Here is a 27,076-nt window from a genome sequence, read left to right on the forward strand (position 1 = left end):
ACTGAGAAAACCCCTGACGAATGCAGATTAAATCCCATACTCCACAAAGGTCTCAGTTCCAGTGCTGGAGTGAGTAGCACTGGAACTGAGTGCTACTACCTTACAGAAGACCGAATAAAGTGTAAATATAAAACCAAGATGACACTTTACAGATGTTTCCTTATCAAAGTATTTCTATGAGAAGGCGCAGCACAACTTTCTCCAACAGATGACCAACGTTTGAACCAACAGAAACAAGCCTCACTTGTAACCTCTGAAGTCTCTCTACATAGCTAGCAAGATTCTGATTTCATGTCCTATTTCTGAGGTGGTGTTTCAACATACTTATAGGCAGGGGAAGAAGAAACTACTTTGTATTGCCACAGTTAGAGTGATTGTCCTGAATTCTTGGCAGGGTCATTCTCACTGGTTGCAGACCATAGCAAGAGAGAGAAAACCATCCTGTCTCACTGGGTCAGAATGACTGAAAAATAAAAAGTGAGTGACGAGAACATCTGGGATACTGCATGAAGCTGGAGTTGCTCTTACATGCAGTTCTACAAGAACTTCTGGCCAAAGCTTTGCCTCCTGTATTGTTGCTCACCTGGTCATTACCTCAAAAAAGTGAAGGGGAGAAGGAATGAGCAAAGTGATGGCGGGGATAGTGTATGGGTGCAAGGAATCCGGGATCATTTGACAGCTGACGTTCATACCAGGCTAGTGATTTGGAAAAAGCAATTCAACAGACAGGCATTCTGCTCAGCTTATTCATACCGGCAGGGCATACAGGTTTGGTTTACACAACAACAGATACCCACCAGGTGACAAGTGGCATTCGTTAAAAGTCAGTGTAAACCTGCTAATTGGAATGGAAGAGCTCTTGCTCCCTTTGCATCGTGTTATATCTGTGCAAGGCACTAGAGAATCAGGCACATTGTTTTGGGTGGAAACTGTTTTATGACTGTGATGATCTGAGTTTGTAACGTCCAATAGCTTAATACAGGAGCAGTTGGAGCACAGTGACATTTTAGAAATTGACATTAAAAGTTCTCACTTCTAAAATTATATTTTTTTTCAATATCTTTTGGGAGATGGGGTAGAGGGGGAAGTGGGAAACACCTCTGTTAAGCAAGACAATGCCTGAAGAAAAGTATTAGGGATCTATACAGCTGATCTCCACTGATACTGATGTTGGCAATTTCTGTTACCAGCATCAATACTACTAAGTGGTTAAAGCTAATAAAATAGATCCTTCCATTTTTGTATCTCAGGGGGAAGCTCTGGCTCTTGACATGAACAAACCCACATCCAAATCCCTGCAGCACACAGAGCCTGTGTGATGCATTCGGGTCACCTCTCTGTGAGTTCAGAGACAATCACCTACCTCCTGCAGAGAAACTGCAATAGGGGAAAGGGCATGTACTGATGATGATAGATGCCCACAGCATTCAGGCTAGCCCTTTCTTGGGAAAACAGAAAAACCTGACTCTTCTAGAGAGGCTGGTGCAGAAGTGTGAGATGAATGGACATCAGAAGGACAGGGACGCAGATTAGAGCAACACAGAAGCAAAAGACTGAAAACCAGAAGAGGTTATTCCAGATAATGCTGGTACTGCCAGCACAGGAAAGGCTTTGCTGACGTTTCTGTTCCCTGCTGGGTGTGTCAGGAGGGTGAAGAGGATCCCAGTGGGAGCCGCAGTGCTTGTGCAACATGAAGTAATCTGAGTTCAAGGCACGAAGCGACTGGTGAGTGCTTCATGTGGGTCCAGGTGGCCATGCTGCCTCTCTACCGCTATCCATGGTAACCAGAGAAGTGCCTGCTTTTGAATCAAAATGCCACAGCCATAAGATGCAAAACTGATTTAATATAAACTGCTGATTAAACGTTGTGTAAAAACACTGGTAACTGAGCTTTGTCCTGGCAGGATTTACCAAGTATCTTCTGTCCTCTGTTTCATTAACACCAACTTTCTATCGCGCTTTGACGATTTGGGGCTTCAGTGCCTCTATGTAATCCGTATCAAATCTGTACCTGAGGGCAATCTGGTCTGGCAACAAAACCATTCTTCCATACAGAAATTCATAAAGAATAATCTTATTACAATAATTCGTATAGTGCCCTCGGGAAGGTGCTCACGATGCCATGACATTACAGAAACAATATACAATCTGATACATTATTTTCCAATAAAATCCTCCAAAGCAAAAGCAAAAATATAAAAGGAGGGTAACAACAAATATAGAGGCAAATACTGTCAGTCTAACGATAGTCAAATTAATTATGGAACACTTCATAATTAGTCTCAGAGTGCTTGTAAAAATGGGGGGGGGGAACTGGCAGCAGTATCTTGGAAAGATCCCACATTTTTCTAAGTTCTACCAAAGTAGAACCATCAGCAAGCTCAGTGTTTGAAGATGAAATGACTATGAATTACTATGAGGTATTTTACTAAGGAAACTGAAACAAATACAACATCCAAAGAAATACCTTGACCCACATTTTACTAAGAGTAAAGAAGATAATACAGTGGCTATGCGTACCCACTGACCTTTAGTGTCTTGGGATTTATATTTATAAAGAAAACAATCTTTCTCCTCCCTGCTGATCCCAGATTTTTATATATATATATGTAACTACATAACATATAGTTTCATATAGATATATATACTCATGCACACATATGTGTATCTATTTCAAGGTCTTCCTAGATTTCAGAGTCTTATTTTTCTTTCTTTAATGACTTAGAGAACACATTGGGCAAAAAATCAAGTAATTGGGTGCATGCAAGTGTGTCTTGCCACTTGTGCATGTAAATCACACCATTTGTAAACAACTGCAGCAATAGCGTGCTCAAATGAGGCATCTGATTGCCCAATTAACTTGTTCAAAGAAAATCAAATAACCTTCAGTAGCTCCTATTATAGATTTTACTTCTCAGCATTACTTTACTGAATTCATAGTGTATATTCTAAAGACTGTATTGTTCTGTGCTTTTACATAGGCATACGCAACAATGCACACTTCGTAAAGCTATCAAGTCAACTCTGGACTAGATTTTAGAGAGCTGTTTAGATACTTTGAGTCCCCTTAGAGACACCTTAGACAATTGTCTGTCTTCGTGGACAGAGAAACTGAAGTACCCAAATCTATCCGAGCCCTGCAAGTACAGAAACTTATTAGCATATCAAGATTAGTTAAGAAATGGACTTTTACCATAAATACATCGCTCTTTTGCTGCTGAACTTCTATTTCTGAGATGATGTTGTGGAAAAGGGGCATTTTCTTTTCTCTACCAACTTTTTGCTTCAAATAAATCTTAGAAACTATAATAAGGTGAAAAAAAAAAAAGCTGAGCAAACCTTATCTTAACAACAATCTCTCAAATAAGAGAAAAGGAAGCAAAGAGCAGAACTGCTGGGCTGGATCGTGTCCCTGAATAGGTATTACATATAATCTTAGTGGCTGCATTTACCAGTTCTTTATAGGCCTCCTGCAGCAACCGGCGTGCTGGTCCAACTCTTCATCCCCCCTCAGGAATGGGGGAGTGGCAAGACAAGCTACTGGACCCCCATTTTATTCTTACAGGTTTCAAGCAAGCATTCCTGGATTTCTTCCCTCAACTTCTTGTTGCGACAGTATCTCCTGGTGACTTTCCATTGCTGCTTTTCTTCCTCTAGAGTATCAAAATCCAATTTGGTACTTTAATTACTTCGTTCCACTCCACTGATCTGTGCCTGGTTTAAGAATCTTCCAGGAGCACTGCTTGTCCTTCTTGAGAATTCAGACTTTGCTTGGCCCCCATAAACAACAAATGAAAATCCCAACTCCTCCCCACCTGCCCTTTCCAAAAATAGAATATAATCATGATCATTTGTATCAGGAGAATTATTTAGCAGTCTCCAGTCTTAGTACAGCTTTTGCTGAGAAAACTGTAGCTTATAGGACTCTGAAGTGTTTATTAGAAAGCTTTCAAAAAGAGATCTTTGTTTCAGGAAAAGGAAAAGTGTTCAGTTTAGCAAATACAGATGTTCACGGCACAGAGACTGAAATGGTTAAAAATTATCTTAGGGAGCAAGTAGCTCACAGAGTTAGCAAAAATTTAACTTTTTCCTTTCTTTTACAGAAAAACACTAATAGCTGCTCTGGTTTCCATACTTAGACAGATTTCTGCTGTATGCTCTTGGTTTTGCTTGCCTTGTTTTTTTTCTCTATTGCTCCACACAGGTTTTGATTAGTGCTTTTCCTTGGCTACAAGTGCTTCACTTTGAAATACAAAGCTCTTTTTCAAAAAAACAAAAAAAACCCAAAAAAACAAAACCCCCAACACCACATCACTGGAGGGAAAATGGGAAGTGATACAGTGCAGCTGAGCAATCTGGTTCTGCTGTTGTCCTCCCCCATCCCAAAATCCTCTGCACAATTTCAGTCTTTAGTCGATGAACCTTTGGCAGGCCTTCTTCCATCGGCAGGCAGTACACCACATATCTCTGTTCTCCATGCCATAGACCTTCCGACACTTTTTCCCCTCCCCTCTAGGCTTCCTGTCAGAGAAAAAGGGAAGCTTGTTAATGACATGCTTTTGTAGCTTTGCTTTATCACCGTAAGATCAGGACAACAATCTCAAAGGACTGCAGCAGGCAGAGAACCCCCCAGCTTTTCAAAGGGATTTGGGTTTACTTTGAGTCAACTGGGAGCTGACGAAGCAGACAGACATACAGCCGTGACTTCACAGCTCTGAGGGAGCAGTCCTTCTCCTCACCTGGCTTCTACAGCCTCTGAGCCTGCTCCTCTGCACCAGGGACAACCCCAGGAATGTACAGCCCTGACCTCAGCCAGAGACTAAACCCAGTCTGCATAAATGGTACTTTATCTAGGCTAAGTGCCCAGCTGTTACGGGCAGCCACAGCTATTCTACAGTACATCCTGGCCACGTCAGGCAGAAGTCACCTTTGCTACAGAGCTGTGTTACCAGTCTTCTGCATAGTTCTGAGCAGCAGACCTTGACTACCAGCAGGTAGCAGCTATGCAGAAGAGGGGGAAAAGCTACCAGCTCCTAAGCTTGCCTGTCCTTCCTGCATGGTTTGCTCTGAGCTCACTGACCAAAAACCAACAAAGCGATCAAGAACTAGTTTTAACCCTTGCCTTCATTAGCAGCACATACACGTGCTCCTTCTCTGTTGTCCCCAGTGTCAGCAAGGCAGACAGTATGCGCTTTTACAGCTGTAATAATTGTCATGTTTTCCATCTTAAAACTGCACTCAAAAGTTCACAGGTTTAGAAAATGATCAAAGTAACTGTTAAAATGAAACCTTTTTTTACTCAACACTTAGCAAGACAGCAAACCTGAGGAGTGAAGCTACAGCAAGTAACCCAATGCTCACACCAGCAGTGCCACTGGTCCTGGTGTCTTTAAAAAGTAACTACACAGAGACAGAATTGTTTCACACCCATATCACATGCCGCATGGCACACATGGGAATTGCCTGGTGATTCCTCTCTTGCATACCTACACATTTTTTAAATACTGAACATTCGTTAATAGGCACAATCCATGAACTAGGAAGATCCTAAGTTTGGTTTGTAGCATACACAATGATCTGAGAGTGATGAAGAAAACAGAAAGCATGAAATCTTCCTTTTATTTTGTTTTAGAGTACAGTCACCTTCAAAACTGTGAGAAATAGCTTCTTTACTGTAAGAAATTTAGTGTCACAGTTTGATTTTCTTAATACGACTTTCTGAACGCTTTTAAAGCAGACTCTGCTCATCAGTTAGCTTTAATGGAAGTGAATGTAGCTTATGTCTAGGAAGACAAGGTATAAGAAGCTCTGCTTTGATCTAATTTACTATAAGATATGGTTTCTTATAATTCAACTGAAGCCAAATACCAGACTGACTGAATGGTGGTGAATATATGGCAGCCCAGCCTTTCAGGGGAAAAAAGCAAAGCCACGTAATGCAGCCCAGGATGCTTCAGTTGGAGCAGTGAATCTGGGCAGCGTTTCTTTGCAAGGCAATTTAGATCTGCAACTGAATTCCAGACATGCTGGCATAAGGCCTGCAGTTGTGCTCCACAGTCTGCCTGTTTCATTATACAACAACTCACTTTTCCCTTGAACTTTACCTCTGATGGTAATGAAAAGCAAAACAGGTCCAGAACGCTTAACTCTGAAGTGTTCTAGTAATGAACTGCCCAACAACTGCAATTGCAGTTGCTGGTGAGGTTTTCTGTTTCTTTGGCCATCGATAGCTTATTTACTAAATGCCTTCTGGGTTCTGAGGCTGCTGGTCTGTCAGCAGGAGCTAATGGTGCCATACCTCAAGCCAAATGCTACTCTAGGTGGCGATGAAAGAACTGTGTGGGACTGTTTCTGCTCTCCACTCCCTGCAGGACGATTATGAGTTGGTGAGACCTGTCAATATAGACAAAAAAGCTGCTTATGAAGAACGTACACATATGAATGCAATATCAACACTTTTCCCAGAAAAGGCAATTCATAACGCATAGTGGCAAGGATACCCAGGAGAGGTCATTATATAACATACATGCATAACATGTTGTAGGTGTATTGAGAAAGATGTTCATTTAGCACTAGGTACATTATATTAGCTCCATTTCGTTTTCCTGTTCTATTAGTCATTCTAGCAGAGCAAACCAGAATACAGATCAGCATCACTGCAGGTTTTGTCAATATGGAAAATAATAAATTAATGCTTATTTAAGAACTTCAAATAGCTCTCATGAAAACTTGCTCCAATTTAAGCAGAGAAAATAAATGGAAAAATAAACTCCATCCTTTGCTGAGATCAATACCAATAACCTCTTGTGACATAAAGGGATTTCACATGTTGCTCCCGTCTGTGAGCTGTCACTCTTTGTGGACACAGCCTCGGGGAAGGGGATTTGCTGCAGGGCAGTTATGACGTGGCCCTCAAGGTTTTAATGGGAGCACAAGGCAGCCCTTCTGATCAAGACTGCTAGCAACACGTACTGCATTATTTCCTTTATTGTGCACTATGAACCTCCTCAGCAGATGTCTGTCCTCCTTTGTTAATGCTCCTGAGCAAAGGGCGTAGCTTGGTCCTCTGAGACTTTCCAAATAAGCCTCCTGCATGAGCCTGGGGGTTGGCAGCATTATTTGAGTAATCACATGGCATAAAACTTGGCCTTAAATAATTCCTAAATTATTTACTGCCAGGGTCTTATTTTGCTCCTGGGTAAAGGCCACATCTAAAGCACCAGAAAAATTTATGAACACTCAGTTTTTTGTTGTGTAGAGAACAAAAAGCTTCATTTGGGCATCTGGTGCGTGGAGTCACTGCCTCCTGCAGCCACAGCTGCAGATACTGTCAAGAGTTCCCTGCATTGCTGTGACTTCACTCCTGCCCTTTTGAAGTCTCATAGTATCTGGAAGAATGGGAACTGACCTGACTTGAAGAGAGTTACTGAATGTGCTTTGATCCTTGATATAAAGCCTATTTTATAGCTACTCCACAGCATCAAAAAGCTAGTACTCCTAACAGAGTGCGGACACTCTTTCAACTTTTACTCTTGGCTGGTAACTACAGAAATTTCTGCTGTAACTCCATGTGCAACTCACACTGAACTAGTTTAGACCATTACTGATATACGAAATATATCTCCAAAACTTGAAAGAAATTTACTCTCTGCATCTGCCTGCTTACCATCAGTCATGTTTTGTACATGCAGAGACAACACCAGCTCCCACTGTCATAGAATCATAGGATAGTTAGGGTTGGAAAGGACCTTAAGATCATCTAGTTCCAACCCCCCTGCCATGGGCAGGGACACCCCACACTAAACCATGTCACCCAAGGCCTCATCCAACCTGGCCTTGAACACCGCCAAGGATGGAGCATTCACAACCTCCCTGGGCAACCCATTCCAGTGCCTCACCACACAAACAGTAAAGAATTTCTTCCTTATATCCAATCTAAACTTCCCCTGTTTAAGTTTGAACCTGTTACCCCTTGTCCTGTCACTACAGTCCCTGATGAAGAGTCCCTCCCCAGCATCCTTGTAGGCCCCCTTCAGATACTGGAAGGCTGCTATGAGGTCTCTACGCAGCCTTCTCTTCTCCAAGCTGAACAGCCCCAACTTTCTCAGCCTGTCTTCATACGGGAGGTGCTCCAGTCCCCTGATCATCCTCGTGGCCCTCCTCTGGACTTGTTCCAACAGTTCCATGTCCTTTTTATGTTGAGGACACCAGAACTGCACACAATACTCCAAGTGAGGTCTCCCGAGAGCAGAGTAGAGGGGCAGGATCACCTCCTTCGACCTGCTGGTCACGCTCCTTTTGATGCAGCCCAGGATACAGTTGGCTTTCTGGGCTGCGAGCGCACACTGCAGCCGGCTCATGTTCATTTTCTCATCGACCAACACCCCCAAGTCCTTCTCTGCAGGGCTGCTCTGAATCTCTTCTCTGCCCAAAATTAAATGTGTCCTATCACTCCAGAATGTTGAGGGCAGTTTGTTGTCTACTGCTATTTTCCCCTACCTTTTATCAACTTCTTCTCTTGTTTTACTGAAGAATGATTGAAATATTGAAGACAAAATGCAAAGCAGTTACACTTTTCTAGTCTTTGGCATTTACCACACACTGCAGTTTTCTAGTCATTACCAGCAACCAGAGACCTCCAGTCATTTCTTCCAGGGCTTTTTTATATCTACCACTACTAACTGATACTCAATGTATTCCTTGGTTATCACTGAACAAAAAAGTACTCTGATGGCCTCCTATGTTATAACCAATTATCCTGAAAGCTTCCAAACACAGAACAGGATTGAGCAGTAATTGCAGCGTGCACACTGTGCCTCCTCTCTCGTGCTCCAGAGAGGGTTTCTGCACAATGGTTTGCACAGATTGGCATGCTAAGGCAGCTAAACTGCACTGAAGTTGAGCTGTAGTGCATTCTGATATGCTCTGCAGCAGGTCTAAACAATACGAGGCAGTTGTACTCCTTTGTAGGTGACAGCAGAGCAGATTAAGAGGAGGGTGTGAGAAGGCAATCTTTCCCTCGGAGGCTTTTCACGTTTGAAGTGTTGTCTAACACAGAGAATTAATGTGGAATGAAAGTGTCTGTTTGAAGCAAGGACCTGGAGTTTCCAGTTACATCTCCTGGGGGAAACTGTGCTTACAGAGAAGATTTGTGATCTGTAAACATCAGATTATCAAACTTAAAGATCTCTCCTGTTCAACCTTTTTGGGTCTTATGGGCAGCTAAAACAGTATCACACAGCAGAGATCACGCTGGCATTCAAGACGACTTTCATCCTACATGACATAAAAGTGGAACTATATGGTGGTTAACTTCTCCAGTACCAAGAGATACAGACTCCACTGCTCATCCCACTCACATCATTTAATTCACCCTCCTTGTATATCTCCATGCTGTGCTGTATTTTTTCTTCTAGTTCAGTCTCAAGTGGTACAGCACACATGAACTTGTCCTTACTGCTTTGGAGAACTACACCAAACAACAGCTCATAGCTGTGCCAACATTCAACCTTCTCTTGCACCTTCAAAGTTATCTTGGAAAAATGGTAAGAAAAAGGGTATTTTCCATTTGCCTTGGGAATCTAACTTATGCATGATTCAGAGCACAAAGCATAAGGACTTTGGGGGCTCCCCTTATTCTCCTTTATGACTACAAGACTTCTAGATAAATGCCTATGGTGAGAGCGGTCAGTGTCATTGAAATGAATGGGAAGACACCTACGGTAGGTGTCAAAAAACCCCCAGCCACAAAAGAAGACTATTGAAATTTTGTCTCTCTTGTGGACTCAGCTGCTGACAGAAGTCTGGAAAGAAGCCTGTTCAAAATCAGGATGCAACAGCTTTCTCAGGAATCAAGGACAGAATGGCCTCATTCCCATATCATCAGTAACATCAAGAAATGTGTAGACCTATGCCCTTTTGCAAATCTGTAACTAATCCGTTACTCCTCAGTGGTTTGTCCAGGCCAAAAAAGTGTCCCAAAGCCATCGTAGGAAACTGCTTGAATAAACATTAAGGGTCAGGCAAAAAGTAACAGTTTAGACTTACTCTCTGAAGTTCTTTTGGGTGCCACAGACGTGCATCTAATCTCAGGGACAATGTACGTATATAACTGCATGAGTTTATAGTATGCTGGCTCTTTCACATGGTCTGGGCTTAAATGAACCCCAAAAGAGAAGGAAGAAGTCCCCTGAACTATAGCTTTCCTAAAGTAGTTGCATCCAGTGTAAGGGTGGGAATTGACAGAGCCCTTTTTTTATAAAGCAATATCAAATTTACTCTGAAACAAGAAAAAAACCCCTTTCATTTAATGTACAGTTATTTAACATCACCTTGCATTTGCACCCTCACATACTGCACGTGATTCTTCACTGCAGACAAGTCTTAGTAATTCATAAATAATCTCACTGATGACAGAAGAGTCAAGTGTGTGCCAATCTAGGTGGCTTTTTAGTTCTTTCCCCTTTTTTTGCTAAACAGCCTACAAATGTTGTTACACAAGAGATATAAAGGCAGTTCATAGGTTCCTTGAGTGGTTTATAATGCTGCCATCACTGCTTCCCCAGGCTTTTGTATTGGGATTATTTTGAAATTGTACTTAAATCATTGGCATCTCCATACAGTTCTCAGAGAGTGATTGGGCATTTCTTAAATTCTTTTGAGAACTCAACTCTACAGCCACAGATCAAAGTTGTCGCTTGAACAAGCAAACTGAACACATAAGTGTCTAATCCTGTCCTCTTAAGAATCTGATTTACAATGTGGCTAATTGCATTTTTAGATTCTCTGCACTCCTGGTACCAATTTCTCCTACTCCACAGAAGGAGCCAGCTTCATAATTGCTCTGGATCAACCCCACTGTTGTGAAATCAAATTCTCGGGGAACTTTATGGATAGCACGCTCTGTCAAGGCACCCTTGCTGAAATTGCTGCCAGCATGATGTCTTTCAGTGTTAGTTGCTCCTTGATGGAATTGAATAAATATTCATTGGCAGAGTGCAATGTAATTGATTCAGCCACTGTCATTTTTTATCAGCCCTGCAGGGTGCCACAGCCTCTGCAGAAAATCTCCAAGGTTTGCCAAAAGTTGACAGTAAGAAGCTTTGGAGATTTACTTGGTGAAGAGAAGGGAGGGAAATAGCATCTCTTATAGCCATGTCTAATAGTCGCTGTCAGGATTAAAAAAGCTATATGGTTCTCTGGATGAGCAATGTGCTTTATATATCACACTTTTAAAAATTCATAGATTCATGAAGTGTAATAGTAAATGAGATGTTATGATAGCAAAAAGGTTTCTGATTACAGAGTATCAATTTATACTAAAAAAATCTTTCCAATAAGAATTAGGATACATTACATTAATATTTATTTCTACTCATTATACAGAAGATCTTCCACTACTCATAGTGATTTACATTTACTTTCAGTATTCACATGCTAGGCACTAGAAGCCCAATCCCTTTGAACTCTCCATAAAGGTTTCTAACTCCCCCTACAGTATACACACCTATATTGCATTACGTTTGGGACAAGCAAACATCGTATTTCTGCAGTCCCGGTTATGAAATGAGGCTTTGTACACCAACTTTTTTGAATTTAAAAAAGGCTCAGAGCTGACTTTACCTCTAATACATGCATCTAATACATCTTCATTAGAAAGCTGTCAAACTGCAATATGTATTATTAAATATAAAAATGCAGTGTGAACTGAACCTATATTCTGTATAAAACAATCATTTTCTGCTATCAACAAAGTCTATATATATGTAGCCTCCTAGAATCAGACTTTGCATTTCTTCTTATTCTTTCAGTTGCCTTTCAAATACGCTTCATCATCAAGAGTTCATTGAGGTAACAGCTCTACTGCTTGAATCCAGTTGGCCTGTTAACATAACCATCACTTTGCTGACTTTATATCTAGTTTTGTAAGGAACTTTAGTGGCACAAAAAGGAACATATAGTGCCAGGCTCTGCACCTACCACAATGTTCTTTTGTCAGCATATTGTTAAAAGAATAGATACCATATATCCAATTCTCTGCTTGTAGACACCCAAATATATTTAATTGGTTTCTTTTTGGTATCTGCTATGTCAAATTTACTTTTATCATGAGGCACTGTGAAACAAAACAAAAAGTTTTAAAAACTTATTCTTTTTAATTTCTTTCTTTTTCTGTCATTCACTTACTGGAACGCCGGTGAAGGTAACTGGAGGCGACTGCCAAGAGATGCTAAAGCTACTGCCATTGGGAGTGAATTTTGCTGACCCTGGAATGTTCACTGGAGGAGTGGCCTGTGTGGAAAGAAAATATTATTCCAGTAAGAAGAACCGTTCCTCTCCCAAAGCATTTCAAAGGGTCTTTCGCTCCTTGAAACTGTAAATCTACAACAGACTTTCCAAGGCAGAAAAAACCTGCATGGCAACAAGCATTTTACCCTTCTGAGAGGGAAAATCATGAACAAGCCAGTAAGGAAAGGGCGTAATTACATCTTAAACTTTTTTTCAGAGAAAGACAATAGCTCGCAGAAGAATCCACGCACAACCCTTAAAAGCCTGATCTAATGAAAACCCACTCAAAATCAAACATCATATACAAATAACTTAAAATAATGCCAGGTAGCAGCAATAAACAAGGCAGGGTTTAAACTGATGGCAGCTGAGGCTTCCTGGACAACAGGGGTAATGATCAGCAGTAAGGGCTTGTTTATCAGATGAACGCTATGAAGAATCATCTCAATTAAAACAGTCTTTCCTATTAAAAACATGGAGCTGAAAATCATCCTAGGGATTCAGAAAACAGCTCTTACAAAACTAAGCTGAAGTAAATACTTGATGGACACCTGGGCCCCTTGAACAATTACGTTCTTCCCATCTGGGGTGCTCAGACTGCTGAGCATCTTCCATCTTGGGCCTTCCCTCTAGTTTGCTCACTGGGCTGTGAGCACTCAGGAATTCTTCCCTGCCTATTTTTGAATCCCATTTAATCTACAGAGTCAGAAAATTCATACCTTTGCAGCGACCCTGGGCAGCAGTAGCATGAGCAGTCACCATAAACACTGCCTCCCTTTGACTCTTGAATTTCAAGCTGTCACCACAGAAAAGGCTCCTTGCTTTAAACTTACAAAGAACCCGTGTCGTGGTTTAAGCCAATCGGCAAGTCAGCCACGCAGTTTCTACTCTCCCCCCCCACCCCGCTCCCAGAGGGACAGGGAGGAGAATCAAAAGAATGTAACTCCCACGGGTTGAGATAAGAACAGTTTAATAACTAAGGTATAACACAAATCACTACTGCTACCACCAATAATAATGATGATAAGGGAAATAACAAGGGACGAGAATACGATACCACTTGCTCAAAACGAGCCCGACAGAGCAGGGAGCGTTGCCCTTCCAGGTAACTCCCCGTTACATCCCCCGGGCATGACGTGCTGTGGTATGGAATACCTCTTTGGCTAGTTTGGGTCAGGTGTCCTGTCCCTGCTTCCTCCCGGCTTCCCCTCCTCCCTGGCAGAGCATGAGACTCACAAAGTCCTTGGTCAGGGTAAACATTCTGACCAGCAAACAAAAACATCGGCTTTATCAGTATTATCCCCAGGCCGAAAGTCAAAACCACAGCGCTGCACCAGCTACTAAGAAGGAGAAAAACTGACTGCTGCTGCTGAACCCAGGACAGTATCCACTCCTTATTCCATACCATTCACGTCATGCTCAGATCCCACATTTTCAATATGCCCTCACTCTCATCTCAGTGCACTCTTATCTTAGTGCATGGACCAATCCCTAAAGAGCTGCTGAGTCCATCCGGTCCATGATGTTGGGCTCCATCTCTTGTAACAGTCTTTCAGGGCAGGAGAGGCTGTGTGCAGTGCTGGATCGTTGTCTGCTGATGCTGATCATTCCTTTACCGCAAAACTCGGTCTGGTTCTACCAAAGTTCATTCTCTGTTGGGATGATGGTCAGAGGGAAGTCAGGGCCAGTAGCTGGTGCCCTGCAGAATTCTAGTTCATGGGCTATAGCAGGCAACAGCATACAATTGAGTTCATTGGCTGTTTTCCCCTAAAATCAAATCCCCTTGAGGTATACATTGGACTTCCACATCTTCCCGCATTACCCATCAAGTATATCCAGGTCCCTGAGCGAAAGCAATCCCACAGGTGCGTTTGCCTTTACCTGAAGCAGGAATAACCCAGACTGTCTTCCCCAGCAAATTCTTCATGTGCACCACAGGAACTTTGTCCCCCTCTACAATATGTAAAAGTTCTGACTGGGCTGGGCCAGCCCTGTTGGCAGATCCTCTGGTGTTGACCAACCAGGTGGCCTTTGTTAAGTGTGTATCCCAATGCTTGAAAGTCCCACCACCCATTGCCCTCAGTGTAGTTTTTAACAGCCCATTGTACCGTTCGATTTTCCTGGAGGCTGGTGCATGGTAGGAGATGTGATATACCCACTCAATACCATGTTCTTTGGCCCAAGTGTCTGACTCAGTTCTCTCTGGGGTGCCGTGTTGCCACAAAATCTGTTTCTCAAGGCCCAGGATAGTGTTCCGGGCAGTGGCATGGGGCACAGCGTATGTTTCCAGCCATCCGGTGGTTGCTTCCACCATGGTAAGCACATGGCGCTTGCCTTGGCGGGTTGGTGGGAGTGTGATATAATCAATCTGCCAGGCCTCCCCATATTTATATTTCAGCCATCGCCCTCCATACCAAAGAGGCTTTAACCGTTTGGCTTGTTTAATTGCAGCACATGTTTCACATGCTCAGGGCTCCATTTAAAATCATTCTTCTTTCAGGTGACATCATAGAGAGGGCTTACAATTGAACTGTAATTTGGGATGTGCATTCTCCAGAACCCCACAGCACCCAAGAAAGCTTGTGTTTCTTTCTTATTAGTTGGTGGAGACATTGCTGTTATTTTGTTGATCACATCTGTGGGGATCTGACGATGTCCATCTTGCCATTTTATTCCCAAAAATTGAATCTCCTGTGCAGGTCCCTTGACCTTACTCCGTTCTATGGCAAAACCGGCTTTCAGTAGGGTTTGGATTATTTTCCTCCCTTTCTTAAAGACTTCTTCCGCTGTGTCGCCCCACACAATAATGTCATCAATGTATTGCAGGTGTTCTGGAGCTTGCCCCTGTTCCAGTGCAGTCTGGATCAGTCCATGGCAGATGGTAGGGCTGTGTTTCCACCCCTGGGGCAGTCGGTTCCAAGTGTACTGGACGCCCCTCCAAGTAAAAGCAAACTGTGGCCTGCACTCTGCTGCCAAAGGCATTGAGAAGAATGCATTGGCAATATCAATCGTTTGATTGATATTGTATCAACCTTTGACTCCAGTTCATATTGAAGTTCCAGCATGTCCAGTATGGCAGCACCCAACGGTGGTGTGACTTTGTTCAGGCCACGATAATCTACTGTTAGTCTCCACTCTCCGTTAGACTTTCGCACTGGCCATATGGGGCTATTAAAGGGTGAGCGGGTCCTGCTGATCACCCCCTGACTCTCCAGACTACGGATCAGCTTATGGATGGGAATCAGGGAGTCTCGGTTGGTGCGATACTGCCGCCGGTGCACTGTTGTGGTTGCGACTGGCATTTGTTGTTCTTCGACCTTCAGCAACCCCACAACAGAAGGATCCTCTGAGAGACCAGGCAAGGTGGACAGCTGCTCATTTTCCTCAGTCTCCAAAGCAGCAATACCAAAAGCCCATGGGTACCCTTTTGGGTCTTTGAAGTACCCTCTCCTGAGGTAATCTATGCCGAGGATGCATGGAGCCTCTGGACCAGTCACAATGGGGTGCTTTTGCCATTTCCTCCCAGTCAGGCTGATCTCAGCATCCAGTACAGTCAACTCTTGGGATCCTCCTGTCACTCCAGAGATATAGATGGGTTCCACCCCTTGACAGCTTGACAGCATCAGGGTACACTGTGCACCGGTATCTACGAGACCTTTATACTTCTGTGGGACTGATGTGCCAGGCCATCTGACCCACACAGTCCAGTAAATCCGATTGTCCCCTACCTCCACCTGGCTGGAGGCAGGGCCCCTCTAACAGTCATCACAACGTTGGACACCTAAGTCGTGTTGAAAGGGATTATTCTTCGTTATCACAGGAGCTGGAGTAAAATCAGCTCTTCTGCTCCATCTGGGAACCTGCTCACCAGAGACTGAAGCCGCAGCTCTCATGGGATGATTAGTCTTGACCCTTGTTCCTATTTTCAATTCATGCACCCGTTCCTCCAAAGCTGAAGTAGGTTTTCCATCCCACTTCATCATGTCTTCTCCATGATCCTGCAGGTAAGACCATAGGGTGGTCCGTGGCATATACCTTCTATATCTTCTCTCTCAAACAATAGGATGCCTTTTGTTAATAGCTGAGACGTATGTTGGTACACGTGAGGAGCTGGATAAATCAGATAGATCATCCCTCAATTGTTTGACATCCTGGGACAGTTTTTCCACAGCTGAGATGATGGAAGGGGTGAGATTGTCTTTGAACTCTCGGAGTTTATGAATCATTTCATCCACTGTTAGTGGTACTATGTCATTCCAGGTTACTGTTGCCAATGAATGGGCATGTGATGACGGTGCATTCCGTGTAAGTTTTCGCCACATGGGTCGTGTACATTCGACTTCATCTGGGTCTATGGGTACGTCCCTGTTATTCGGCTTGATGTGATACATCATATCTACGATGGCTGGTTCCCTCAGAGACTGGATGCCTTTGTCTAAAGTAGTCCACTTGGCCGAACGACTCATAACATCATCCTTGTATGGAAACCTTTCTTTCACAGCTGCCAAGAGCGCCTCCAAAGACTGAGGGACTTCTTCTCTCTTGCAATTGCTTTGTCAATTCCCCCTTCTCTAGCAAGTGATCCCAGCTGCTTGGCTTCTGTACCTTCTAGTTTGTGATCATCAGCCCCATTGTCCCAACATCAGAGCAACCAGGTGATGATGTGCTCCCCTGGTTGACGAGTAAAATCTTTTCGCATATTCCATAGCTCGGTTGAGGTCCGAGGTCGAGAAGTCACCTCTTCTTCTTCTTTGTCATGTGATGATGACTCCTGATCAAATGCTGGACCGGGTGGTGAATACAAAAACAAAAACATTGTTTCTTCATCTTGCTTAACCCTTTTTGCCTCTTTTTTGCTTTTTCTCTTGCGTACAGGGGCAACCGATATTGGTACGAACTGGTTTAGCTGCAGTGATTACCACTGTGGTTTGAGTAGCAGCTGTACTTGTCGCTGGGGGTGGTGTAGCTGCTGTGCTTGGAGCTGGAGTAGCTGCGCTGTCTGCTGCTTTGCCCTCAGATCCAGGGACATTTTTTTCCTTTTGAAGGTGCTGGATAGTGTTGAACAAGGCCCTGTAAGCATAGACCAAGCCCTAGCACGTTGACATGATTTGTCCCTCTCTGGTATGACCAGGATGACAACACACCTCATTTAAGTGTTTTACTAATTCTTCTGGATTTTGCACTTGTTCGGTGGTGAAATTCCAAAACACTGGAGGGGCCCACTGACCTAGATACTTGCCCATACTATCCCACACACCCTGCCACTCATGGCTGTCCAGCCTCGGGGAGAATCTCTTGGTCCTCCTATGTTGTCATCTAACCCCTGACAAGACCCAAACCTGACTCTGCTTAACTCTTGAGATCAGACGTAATGGTTGTGGACAAAACACACTCTGTATGTGTGACAACATGGTGACCCCCATCACAATCAGCAAACAGGTCTCAACAATATTAAAAGGCCATTCAAAAACTTCAAAACTCTCAAACGATGCTGTAAACGGTCTGGGAGGGGCACTGGGAGGGTAAGAGAATGTCTCCTTCATAGGTTGACCACCCAGAAAGGAGAAAAAAGATGTGTAATTGTTAAGCACTTGTATTATATACCTCCCAAAGTATAAAGGTGGTGACCACACTGGGAACATAAGCCAGACCAGTTTCATGACCAATGATTCTATTGTATTACAAGTCATTACCATAAAGTACAATGAGACAATAACCTTAGCCCAAGCCCCACACTTGAAAAACACTAACACAGCAAATACCGGCTCTAAGTAAGCTACGGCATATTGAGACTGTGAGATCAAAACCAACAACTTTGAGAGCCAATAAATAAGCATTGTGATAAGTGACTACTAATCCAAAACACTGAATGCTTATCACAAATACGATTAGACACACTCCGGTCAGATCTGTCGTTATCTCAACCCTTCGTGCCCCATGTTGGGTGCCAAAAAAAATAACTGTCGTGGTTTAAGCCAGTTGGCAAGTCAGCCACGCAGTTTCTACTCCCCCCCTGGAAGGGATGGGGAGGAGAATCAAAAGAATGTAACTCCCACGGGTTGAGATAAGAACAGTTTAATAACTAAGGTATAACACAAACCACTACTGCTACTACCAATAATAATAATGGTAAGAGAAATAACAAGGGAAGAGAATACGATACCACCCACCGAAAACGAGCCTGACAGAGCAGAGAGCGTGCCCTTCCAGGTAACTCCCCGTTACATCCCCCGGGCATGACGTGCTGTGGTATGGAATATCTCTTTGGCTAGGTTGGGTCAGGTGTCCTGTCCCTGCTTCCTCCCGGCTTCCCCTCCTCCCTGGCAGAGCATGAGACTCACAAAGTTCTTGGTCAGGGTAAACATTCTGACCAGCAACTGAAAACATTGGCTTTATCAGTATTATTCCCAGGCCGAAAGTCAAAAACACAGCACTGCACCAGCTACTAAGAAGGAGAAAAACTGACTGCTGCTGCTGAACCCAGGACAATCCGCTATTAAAAATGAGTTTTACTTCTGCCTTTAGGTTGGCTGTGCTTGACAATAATGCAGTACACTTAAGAAGTGTTTGTGTTTGGGGCTGCTGAAGTTATCTCACCACTTCAGAGAACAGTGCTTCCCTGAGCCACCACCAGGCAGAGATGAATGATGACAAACTACAACCTCCTAGTCCTCATTAAAGATAATCTTCAGAGTAAACAAGTGCTGATGCAGTCCCTGGAGTCTCCCCAAGGAAGAGAAACCAAGACCACCGGATGGCTCTATCTATGGCAGTGATGCTCTGCAGGCTGCTGAGCCTGCTGACATCTCCAAGAGAATCCACACAGACATGTGGAGCAAACATCCACTGAGCTCCATAATACATAAAAACCTTGCTGAAAGGCATCAAGAAAAATCTGGCAACTCCAGATGGTACCAGTAGTGCTGCATCACAACCTTGATCAAATGGGAAGGAGTGACTGACCACAGCACTCCCACCACAAAGAACTGGAGGCTGCTTGGTGGACAGCGAGGTGGCACTGCCTCCACTCAGCATCCCATGGGATGTCAGCTCAAAACTGCGACCAGCAAAGTGACTTCCTCAGCTATTCGAATAAGACCTGCAAGGGAAACCCTAGATGATGTAAGAGCCCAGATGTAGTTCCTCTGCAGCAAAATTTAACAGGTACAGGCACTAGTTTCATAATGACACGTCAAGAAGTTTAAAACTGCTGTAATTTGTTTCCTAAAATGCCACGGTGCTCAAACCTTTTTCTCTGTGCTTAAATGTCTACCTCAGACATGATCAGATTCAGACAGTCAGTCACCGTCTTCATTTGTTTCCCAGATGTATGTCTTTGGTCACCAAGCAGAGTCACCTTTTTCAAGCTAATATCTTTGGACAATCTCTTTTAAAAGGTAAGCAGCCATAACGTTATGTGGACTGAAGAGTTTCTACATCATGATCTCTCTTTGCTTAGAGACCTCAATTTGATTTCCAATCAAAATATATTCATGGATAATTTATAATTATTTATTTGTGCCAACACTGCCCTTATATCTGAAATAGCACATGCTCCTCCTCTTCCCTCTCATGTTTAGCCTCCCACTTTCTTCCCAGGCAGCAATCCCATCCTGTCATCCCCATTTCTGTTCCCAAACTGTCAGTCCTAGGGATGGAGAGGTCCTCTGTGTCCTTCCTGACCCCATCTTCACTCTGATCACCTTTCTTCTACCTCTTGTAATAGGAACCTATCAGCCTCCAGCTTGATTGACCAGCACTCTACTCAGGATCTCAGCTGAAGTTATCTCAGGGGTTTTGTACAACAACATTAAAATTCCCTGTCTCTCCCAGGTATTTCTAACCTAAGAAAGCTGACAACTTTTTTTTTTTCCCTGCCACAGCTCTATTGTTGTTGGCTCATGGTCATTCTGTGCTTCATTAATGAACATCAGTTTCCTCCTCACATCATTTTCTAACCACCACAGTTTATAGCAGAAAAATCTCATTATCATAGAATCATAGAACAGCTTAGGTTGGAAGGGACCTAAAAAATCATCTAGTTCCAACCCTCCCGCCATGGGCAGTGACACCTTCCACCAGAGCAGGTTGCTCAAAGCTTCATCCAACTTGGCCAGCAACTTTCAGAGATGGGGCAGCCACAACTCCAGTGCCTCACTACCCTCACAGTAAAGAATTTCTTCCTTATATCTGATCTAGACCTACACTCTTCCAGTTTAAAGCCATTCCTCTTTGTCCTATCACTACACACCCCTGTAAAAAGTTCCCCTTTCTTGTAGACTCCATTCAGGTACTGGAAGGCAGCTATAAGGTCTCTCCGGAGTCTTTTCTTCTCCAGGCTGAACAAGCACAACTCTCAGCCAGTGCCCATAGCAGAGGTGCTCCAGCTCTCTGATCATCTTCACGACCTTCTCTGGACCCTCTTCAACAGGTCCACATCCTTCTTATATTGGGGGCCCCAGAGCTGAAAGCAGTACTCCAGGTGGGGTTTCATGTTCTGCCATTTAATTGCATCAAAACCCTATTGTTAAGATCACCGAGTCATGAAAGCATAATATATATGTATCTTTGTACTGTTGACATCTCCCAAGTTTATTACAGTATTTGTGTAGTAACCAAATGATTTAATGAAAATGAGACCAGGTGCCAAAACAGCTTTTTATTCAGCTCCACTAATAACATTCAATAGCTCTTTCAAAATAACTCACTGCTGTTCTCCCTGACTCCCCAGCTCTCTTTCCTACACTACATTTAATCTCTACCCTAAAAAATACTGCTTAGATGTTGTAAGATAAAATGCTCTCCTCAAATACACAGGGATTTTTAGTTCTGTACTGCCTCTTTGTTGTTTACAAAGCTACCTCGTCCAAGGAAGATGTTAGACTGTTCTAGCATAATTCTTTGGGGTTCCTCCGTTGCAGTTCACCTCATTTGCTGTACTCTCCACATTTTCTTCATTTATTCTAAATCCTTCCTCGTCCATAGACATGGGTCAGAGAAGAGAGTCAGGATATGCCTGCTCACTTTCCCTTTATACTTTTTCTTACTACAGATAGTACACTCTCATGTCGTACAGGAAATAGCAATTAACAGATCTGTTTTGGATTCTTGTGACCCAGCTTTGGATTCTGCATTTTTTTTCCCTTTTTTAACAGGAATACTGAGATTCCTGTTAACATTATTCAGCCTCCTTTATCTGAGTTCATTGAGCTGTGAATTTTGCCTTTTCACTCCCAATGAAGTAATTGCCACTTTCATGCTCTCATTCCCATAAGATATGACCTTCACTACTACATTCCCGTTCGATATTTTCAGGTTTGATACGGATAATACAAGAAGTAAAAAAAAGTTTTGAAATTCTGCACATGGCTCACCCCAGCAAGCAAACTGCAGGAAATATGGTGGCATGAAAGATGTTATCATCTTCTCTTCTAGTCCATTAAGTTCTATTTGAACTACGATTTCCTTAGACTCTTGTCTTTACAGCTTTACTCAAAGGCTGCTTATAAAAAAGAATCGAGTGAGCCTCCCAAGTTGCAGGGGAGACTGTCAGCACTGCACATCGCAAATGAAGTAAGACTCTTCTCAGCAGCTTAGACTTGCAGGGCTTAAGCTAGACTTAAAAGAAAGTCTTTCTCCTAGCTGGCTTGATCAGTCGTCACATTGGTGTGCTACCTGATGCAGCTCCCACCTGATATGCCAAGATTCTACCCATGCTTTCTGTCACACAAGAGAGCCTGAAACAACCCTGTGAGTTCTGTGTGGTTCCCTCTCTGTGGTGCCTTTTTTAGCGGGACTGCTTCAGACCCACAACAAAAAGGTTTCAACTGTACAATGCTGTATGTAAAGAATTAGTCCTTCTGATAAATTTAACAGAGTCCAGTTCTCCAGTGCATACGCAGGTCACCGACCACACTACTTCAAAGCCTTTAGTCGTTTTTTCTCATATGGTATCCAGACCAAAACATGTCAAGTTTTAGTGCACTTTTAAAATTAATGTTTTCTGTCTGAACTTGGAAGTTTTGGGAATAACAGGTTTTGAATCTGATTGGATTTTTGCCATTTGCAAAGCATTACCTCTAAGAGTAGGAGGATACCATGTACGCCTTTTCATGCATCCTGCCTTGCTTCACATATGAAAACTGACCTCTCACACTGTACAAATAAAGGAAACTAATTTCCCGGCATCCCTTGGGTACTTGCCAACAGTACAAGCAGAGCTGAAATTAAGACTGTGGGAGGGATTCAGCTGACTGAGAGTTTTTTACAATGCAGGACACCACATCTGAGCACGTCACCTTGGGCTCTCCTTATGGTCAATGAAAAAGTAACTGAGGTAGGCAATGACATACACAGAGCAGCTCTTCTCAGCCTTAAGTATGCATCTGAGTGTGGCTGGATAAATAGCACCCCAATACCCACTGGCTATGGTGGGAGCACAAACAACTAGCTCAGAAGCAGACATCTAAATTTAAATGAGACAAACCTCTTGAACTGCCCTGAAAACCTTTCAACCTTTCAAATTTTTGACCTAAAACTAGACTTGGCTTTTTAAATTCCAAACACTGTGATCTGACATTTCTTTATGCATTAATGGCATTAGTGTAATCAGTTGAGTTCGCTCTCACTGGCGTTACCTGGTAAGCATGGTCCGTGTGTACGAGGTAGAGGTTGGTAGGAGCTGAGCGGCTCAGAGGTGTCATCAATTTAGTCTCAGTTTTGGCACAGCAAGTTTCGGGACGGATTGCATCCTGGGTGGGAAAGGCAGGAGGAGATGCTAAAGATGGAGAGACTGGGGAAAGACTGCTTAAGCCATCAGCTACTGAGTCCGTATTGAGCCTGATTTCTGTGTAGTAAAAATCCTCCTCTCCATCACTGTAGTCAGACTCTCCTACACGTCTGTACCAAGACAAAGAATGAAAGACTGATTAAATGAAAGCAAGAACCCCAAGGTAAATTTTAAGATCTAGATACATGAGCAAAATATATTCATACTGGCAATAAATTACTATTCCCAGTTTCAACCCTACCTACTTTATCAGCAATCTGGCTGCAGGAAAGGGGAAGAGGAAGAGAAAATCATCTTGTCTGAAGGGAAAGAAGAATTAGATTTTTTTTTCCTCTGTGTTCTTCCTGGCTAATTTTTTGACCTTGAAGTAGACGTTTAACTTCTATGCTTCAGCTTAAATATCAGCTTCTCATTCCTAACTATTGAAGTTAACAAGAATCTCAGTGTACTTCGACTTCAGAAATGACAAAGCACAGAAGGACAGGAAAAGATAAAAAACATGGACAAGATATACTTCACTAATGTTATAGCAAACAGTATCTAATCTTATCATAGGTTACTTAATTAAACCACATATAGTCATGGCTGTGGTTCACCAAAACCTTCCTGGTGTAACAGAAGAAGCTGCTAGCAGTCTCACCATGCAGCTCCTTCAGACACAGGTAAAAAAGGGACATATATCGGTTTGCTTGCCAGTGCAAGACTTTCTGGTCCTGCTCTCCAGAAGCAGAATTACTGAAGGAGGAAATGTAAAAGGTTTAATTGCCCCTGAATCCCTGGCACTATCTGCTGTGTATTTGAGTGCAAGTGCTAGAAGCAATAGCTCCCAGTAGGCTACATGTCCATTTTGAAGTTCAAAACAAACCACTCTCTTAGCACATTAACAATCCACATGCTATACAGAGGTAACTCACAGCTCATACATCCATATTTTCTCCTGAATCTTCCATATGGGAAATCTGAGAGCCCTAAACATCGTCCAGGCTGCACGTCCATATCAGGGCTGAACACGGGGCCTCTCCTTTTCCAGGCACGCACCACAAAACCAGCGCCTAACCAGTTGTTCAGCCTGCTTGCTCCGATACCTCTATCTGTGGTCCTCTCACCACCTTACCTAGTAGAACTTGTTGAGAGAGCATGTGCTCACCAGTTTGAAAGGCTCTATCAGAAGTACCATACATCAAACTGCAGCCACATTCACCAAAACTCCTCTCTCAGGCAAAGTTACAGACTGTAAATTCCAGAGAAGTTCTGCTGTTTACTCCTCCATCTTCTGTGCCCAAAAAAGGATCTCCCCATAATACACAGGACAAAGCAACACCTGTAACGCCATTTTGAGATACATTTTGTGTTTCTGATTACTTCACTCTTCAGATCCCAACAGCAATTACTATGGCCTTTGCAAGACTCTCCTGAGCTCTGCACCAGACTACTTCCTCATGGTCACTTTAATTTTTAAGCACTGGGTAACAGACTACACAACAGAGACACATTTCCACATACCTAACAGCTGAAGACCATGAGTCGCCACTGTAAATATAGATGAGACAGCTAGGTCACTCAGCAAACTGCACTGGAGATTTCAGTTGCAAACTAAAGCTCTGAAACAAGCTTGTGTCATACAAGATTAATCTGCTTTTGCTTCTAGTGGAAGTAACATACACACGGAATTGCAATTCTTTTTTGCAATTTCTTTTGCTTGTGTTTCTTAGGTGGCTTGTTTGGAGGTTTTTTCAGTATTAATTTGACTCAGAACTAGCACAAGCACCTGATCTGATGTGAAACAAGGCTGGAAAGTACTAGTGCAAGACCCTGAAACTTGCTGTCTTTCATACCACATCAACCTGGACATGACGTGCAGAGAGCTACACTTGATATGCAGTAAATGCCACTGAGTTGTGTGGCCATTATTAGGGCAGTGCAGTGCCTTAGAGCTGTATGTGATCTTCCAGCAAAGGTCACAAACGTTCAGGAAAGAAAGTGCCTCGCTGTAGAGTAAGTTCTTATTCACCTTGATGCACTACTCCACAATCTTCTCAGGAACCTAGGGATCTGAGACAGAATAGCCAAGGGCAATCTAGATCATTTCCCCAGTCAAGTGCAACTGCTCCCCTTTTATACCAAATTGTCCTGAAGAGACTGCTTTCTTACCCAAGGTGAATGGTCCGTATGTGTTTCTGAATCCCTGCAGCTGTGCTCAGTACCTTCCCACAGTTTTTCCACAAGCATTTGAACATCACCTTCATGGAGTTCTGAAAATTATGAGTAAAGCAACGTTAGTTGTATGGAAGATAGACCAAAACCCAAACCACCCCAAACAGATACACAGTTACAAAACACTGTGAAGGTTCAGAGCCCCTAATTCCAAATCTGTAATGATGTAAGAGTTTCTGTCAATAGGGTCATCCTACTGAACTCAGCAGAATCCCAGTGAAAAGCTGCAGGAGCAGCTTGTGAGAAAACTTCATCTCTCTCCACTCTTTGGCACAGCATTTTCATTTGCAAATTTCAGTTTCTGTCTACCCACTAAAGGAGGCAGATAATATAAAAACTTCCAACACTTCTTTGGAGCCTTTCGAAGAACAACTGATGAGGACTTCTCACTTCATGCAAAGCATCTTCTTAAATTAAGATCTTCCTAAAGCAAACTCTTATGAATATTTCTGCTTGTGAATTTTTCAACACATAAAAAATATTGTGCCAGGAAACTGTAGCTTCTGCTGTGACAATATTCACCCATGAGTTGGCAAAACCTGCTCTGATTTCATTCAGAAGCTGCTATGACCCTTACTTGGACAAGAGAACAAGAAGCCATCTGGCAGTGCTCAACATTTTAAACAGAATACATGTAGGACATAATTTTAATATTCTTCTTATATTATTTAATACAACTTCATTGGCCTAAACCAAGTTATCACTGATTTAGAGCACAGCCAACAAGGCTGTAAGCAGTCCCATTTTCAATATTTTGAGGACTCTAGAGAAAACCAGTCTTAATTTAAAGCCCAGTATGTGGTAACAAACAACAAAGATGTTGCAGAACTGCATAGATTTTTTTAAAGCTACTTCTACCACAAAATCAAACTTACTTTATGAATTTTAATACATAATAATTTTTACTTCTCAAAAATAATTTTCTATATTATTACAGAACACATTATTAAAGAAAAAAGAGGAAGAGCTTCAAAATATTGTATTACTATCTTATAATTTTAATTATATGTAAGGTTAAATGAACATTTTCATATAATGCTCAATTGAGAAAAACAAGGAGTGAACAAGCACATCCTCAAGAGTTAAATACATGGCTTCACTGTGTCTTGAACAAAAGTTTTTCAGTTTGGATACTTTGGACCATTGGAACCGCATGGTAGTTTCAGCATTTGCTAGAAAGATGATGATAAGAAAACAATTTTAACAAACCTCAGCTGATAGACTTTAAGCTGACTGTAGCAGCATGTTCTCATTGTTCCTTGGCAGTCTAACATGTCTTTGGAAGTACGGATGCTAAGGGCTTTAAGATTTGAGGCACCTGATCATACTGTCTGCATGAAAACCTTCTACTTTGGAGTAAGTTGCACATAAATTCCCTCTGTAATTTTTTAATCTAACAATACAAGTGCCATTCAAATAGATACAGAACTCTTTTTTTTCCCTAAATATAATCTATCTAGCAATCCTCATAAATACATTTCTTACTTTTATAATATAACACTAAATACTACCATCATCTCAAAACCTTACAACCAATCACCAGCCACAGTGACAAGATGAAGACTATGCTTATCATTTACACCTTGGGAATTCCTATATCACTTTGTGAACACCATGTACATCGTTATGAACACAGAATATCTTAACATCCATCTCCAGTTTGAAGGCAAAACCTATCTCCTAGCTGCACTGTGTTTCTGATTTTACTGTCAGTGCTACGAGTCTGCAAAACCCCATGGATTTTAATATAACCAAATGAAATCTCACTCAGTAGAAATACAGAAC

The 27,076-nt window shown here is 42.6% G+C and overlaps 1 protein-coding gene across 1 annotated transcript in view; it reads right to left on the minus strand.

Annotated features, from left to right (window-relative positions):
• Positions 1-4,237: 4,237 nt before the first annotated feature.
• ZNF704 (zinc finger protein 704) overlaps positions 4,238-27,076 on the minus strand; it is a gene marked incomplete at its 5' end in the record, with an annotated part of 89,917 nt that continues 67,078 nt past the window's right edge. Inside the window, 5 exons of the mRNA XM_080611795.1 lie at positions 4,238-4,521; positions 6,299-6,393; positions 12,187-12,291; positions 22,926-23,187; positions 25,229-25,329. Of these exons, the coding sequence (XP_080467921.1) occupies positions 4,410-4,521; positions 6,299-6,393; positions 12,187-12,291; positions 22,926-23,187; positions 25,229-25,329 (675 nt within the window). The 3' untranslated portion in view covers positions 4,238-4,409. The remainder of the gene's footprint in view (positions 4,522-6,298; positions 6,394-12,186; positions 12,292-22,925; positions 23,188-25,228; positions 25,330-27,076) is intronic.

Source organism: Psittacula echo, assembly GCF_963264785.1.
Source record: "Psittacula echo genome assembly, chromosome: 2".
Taxonomy (NCBI): domain Eukaryota; kingdom Metazoa; phylum Chordata; class Aves; order Psittaciformes; family Psittacidae; genus Psittacula; species Psittacula echo.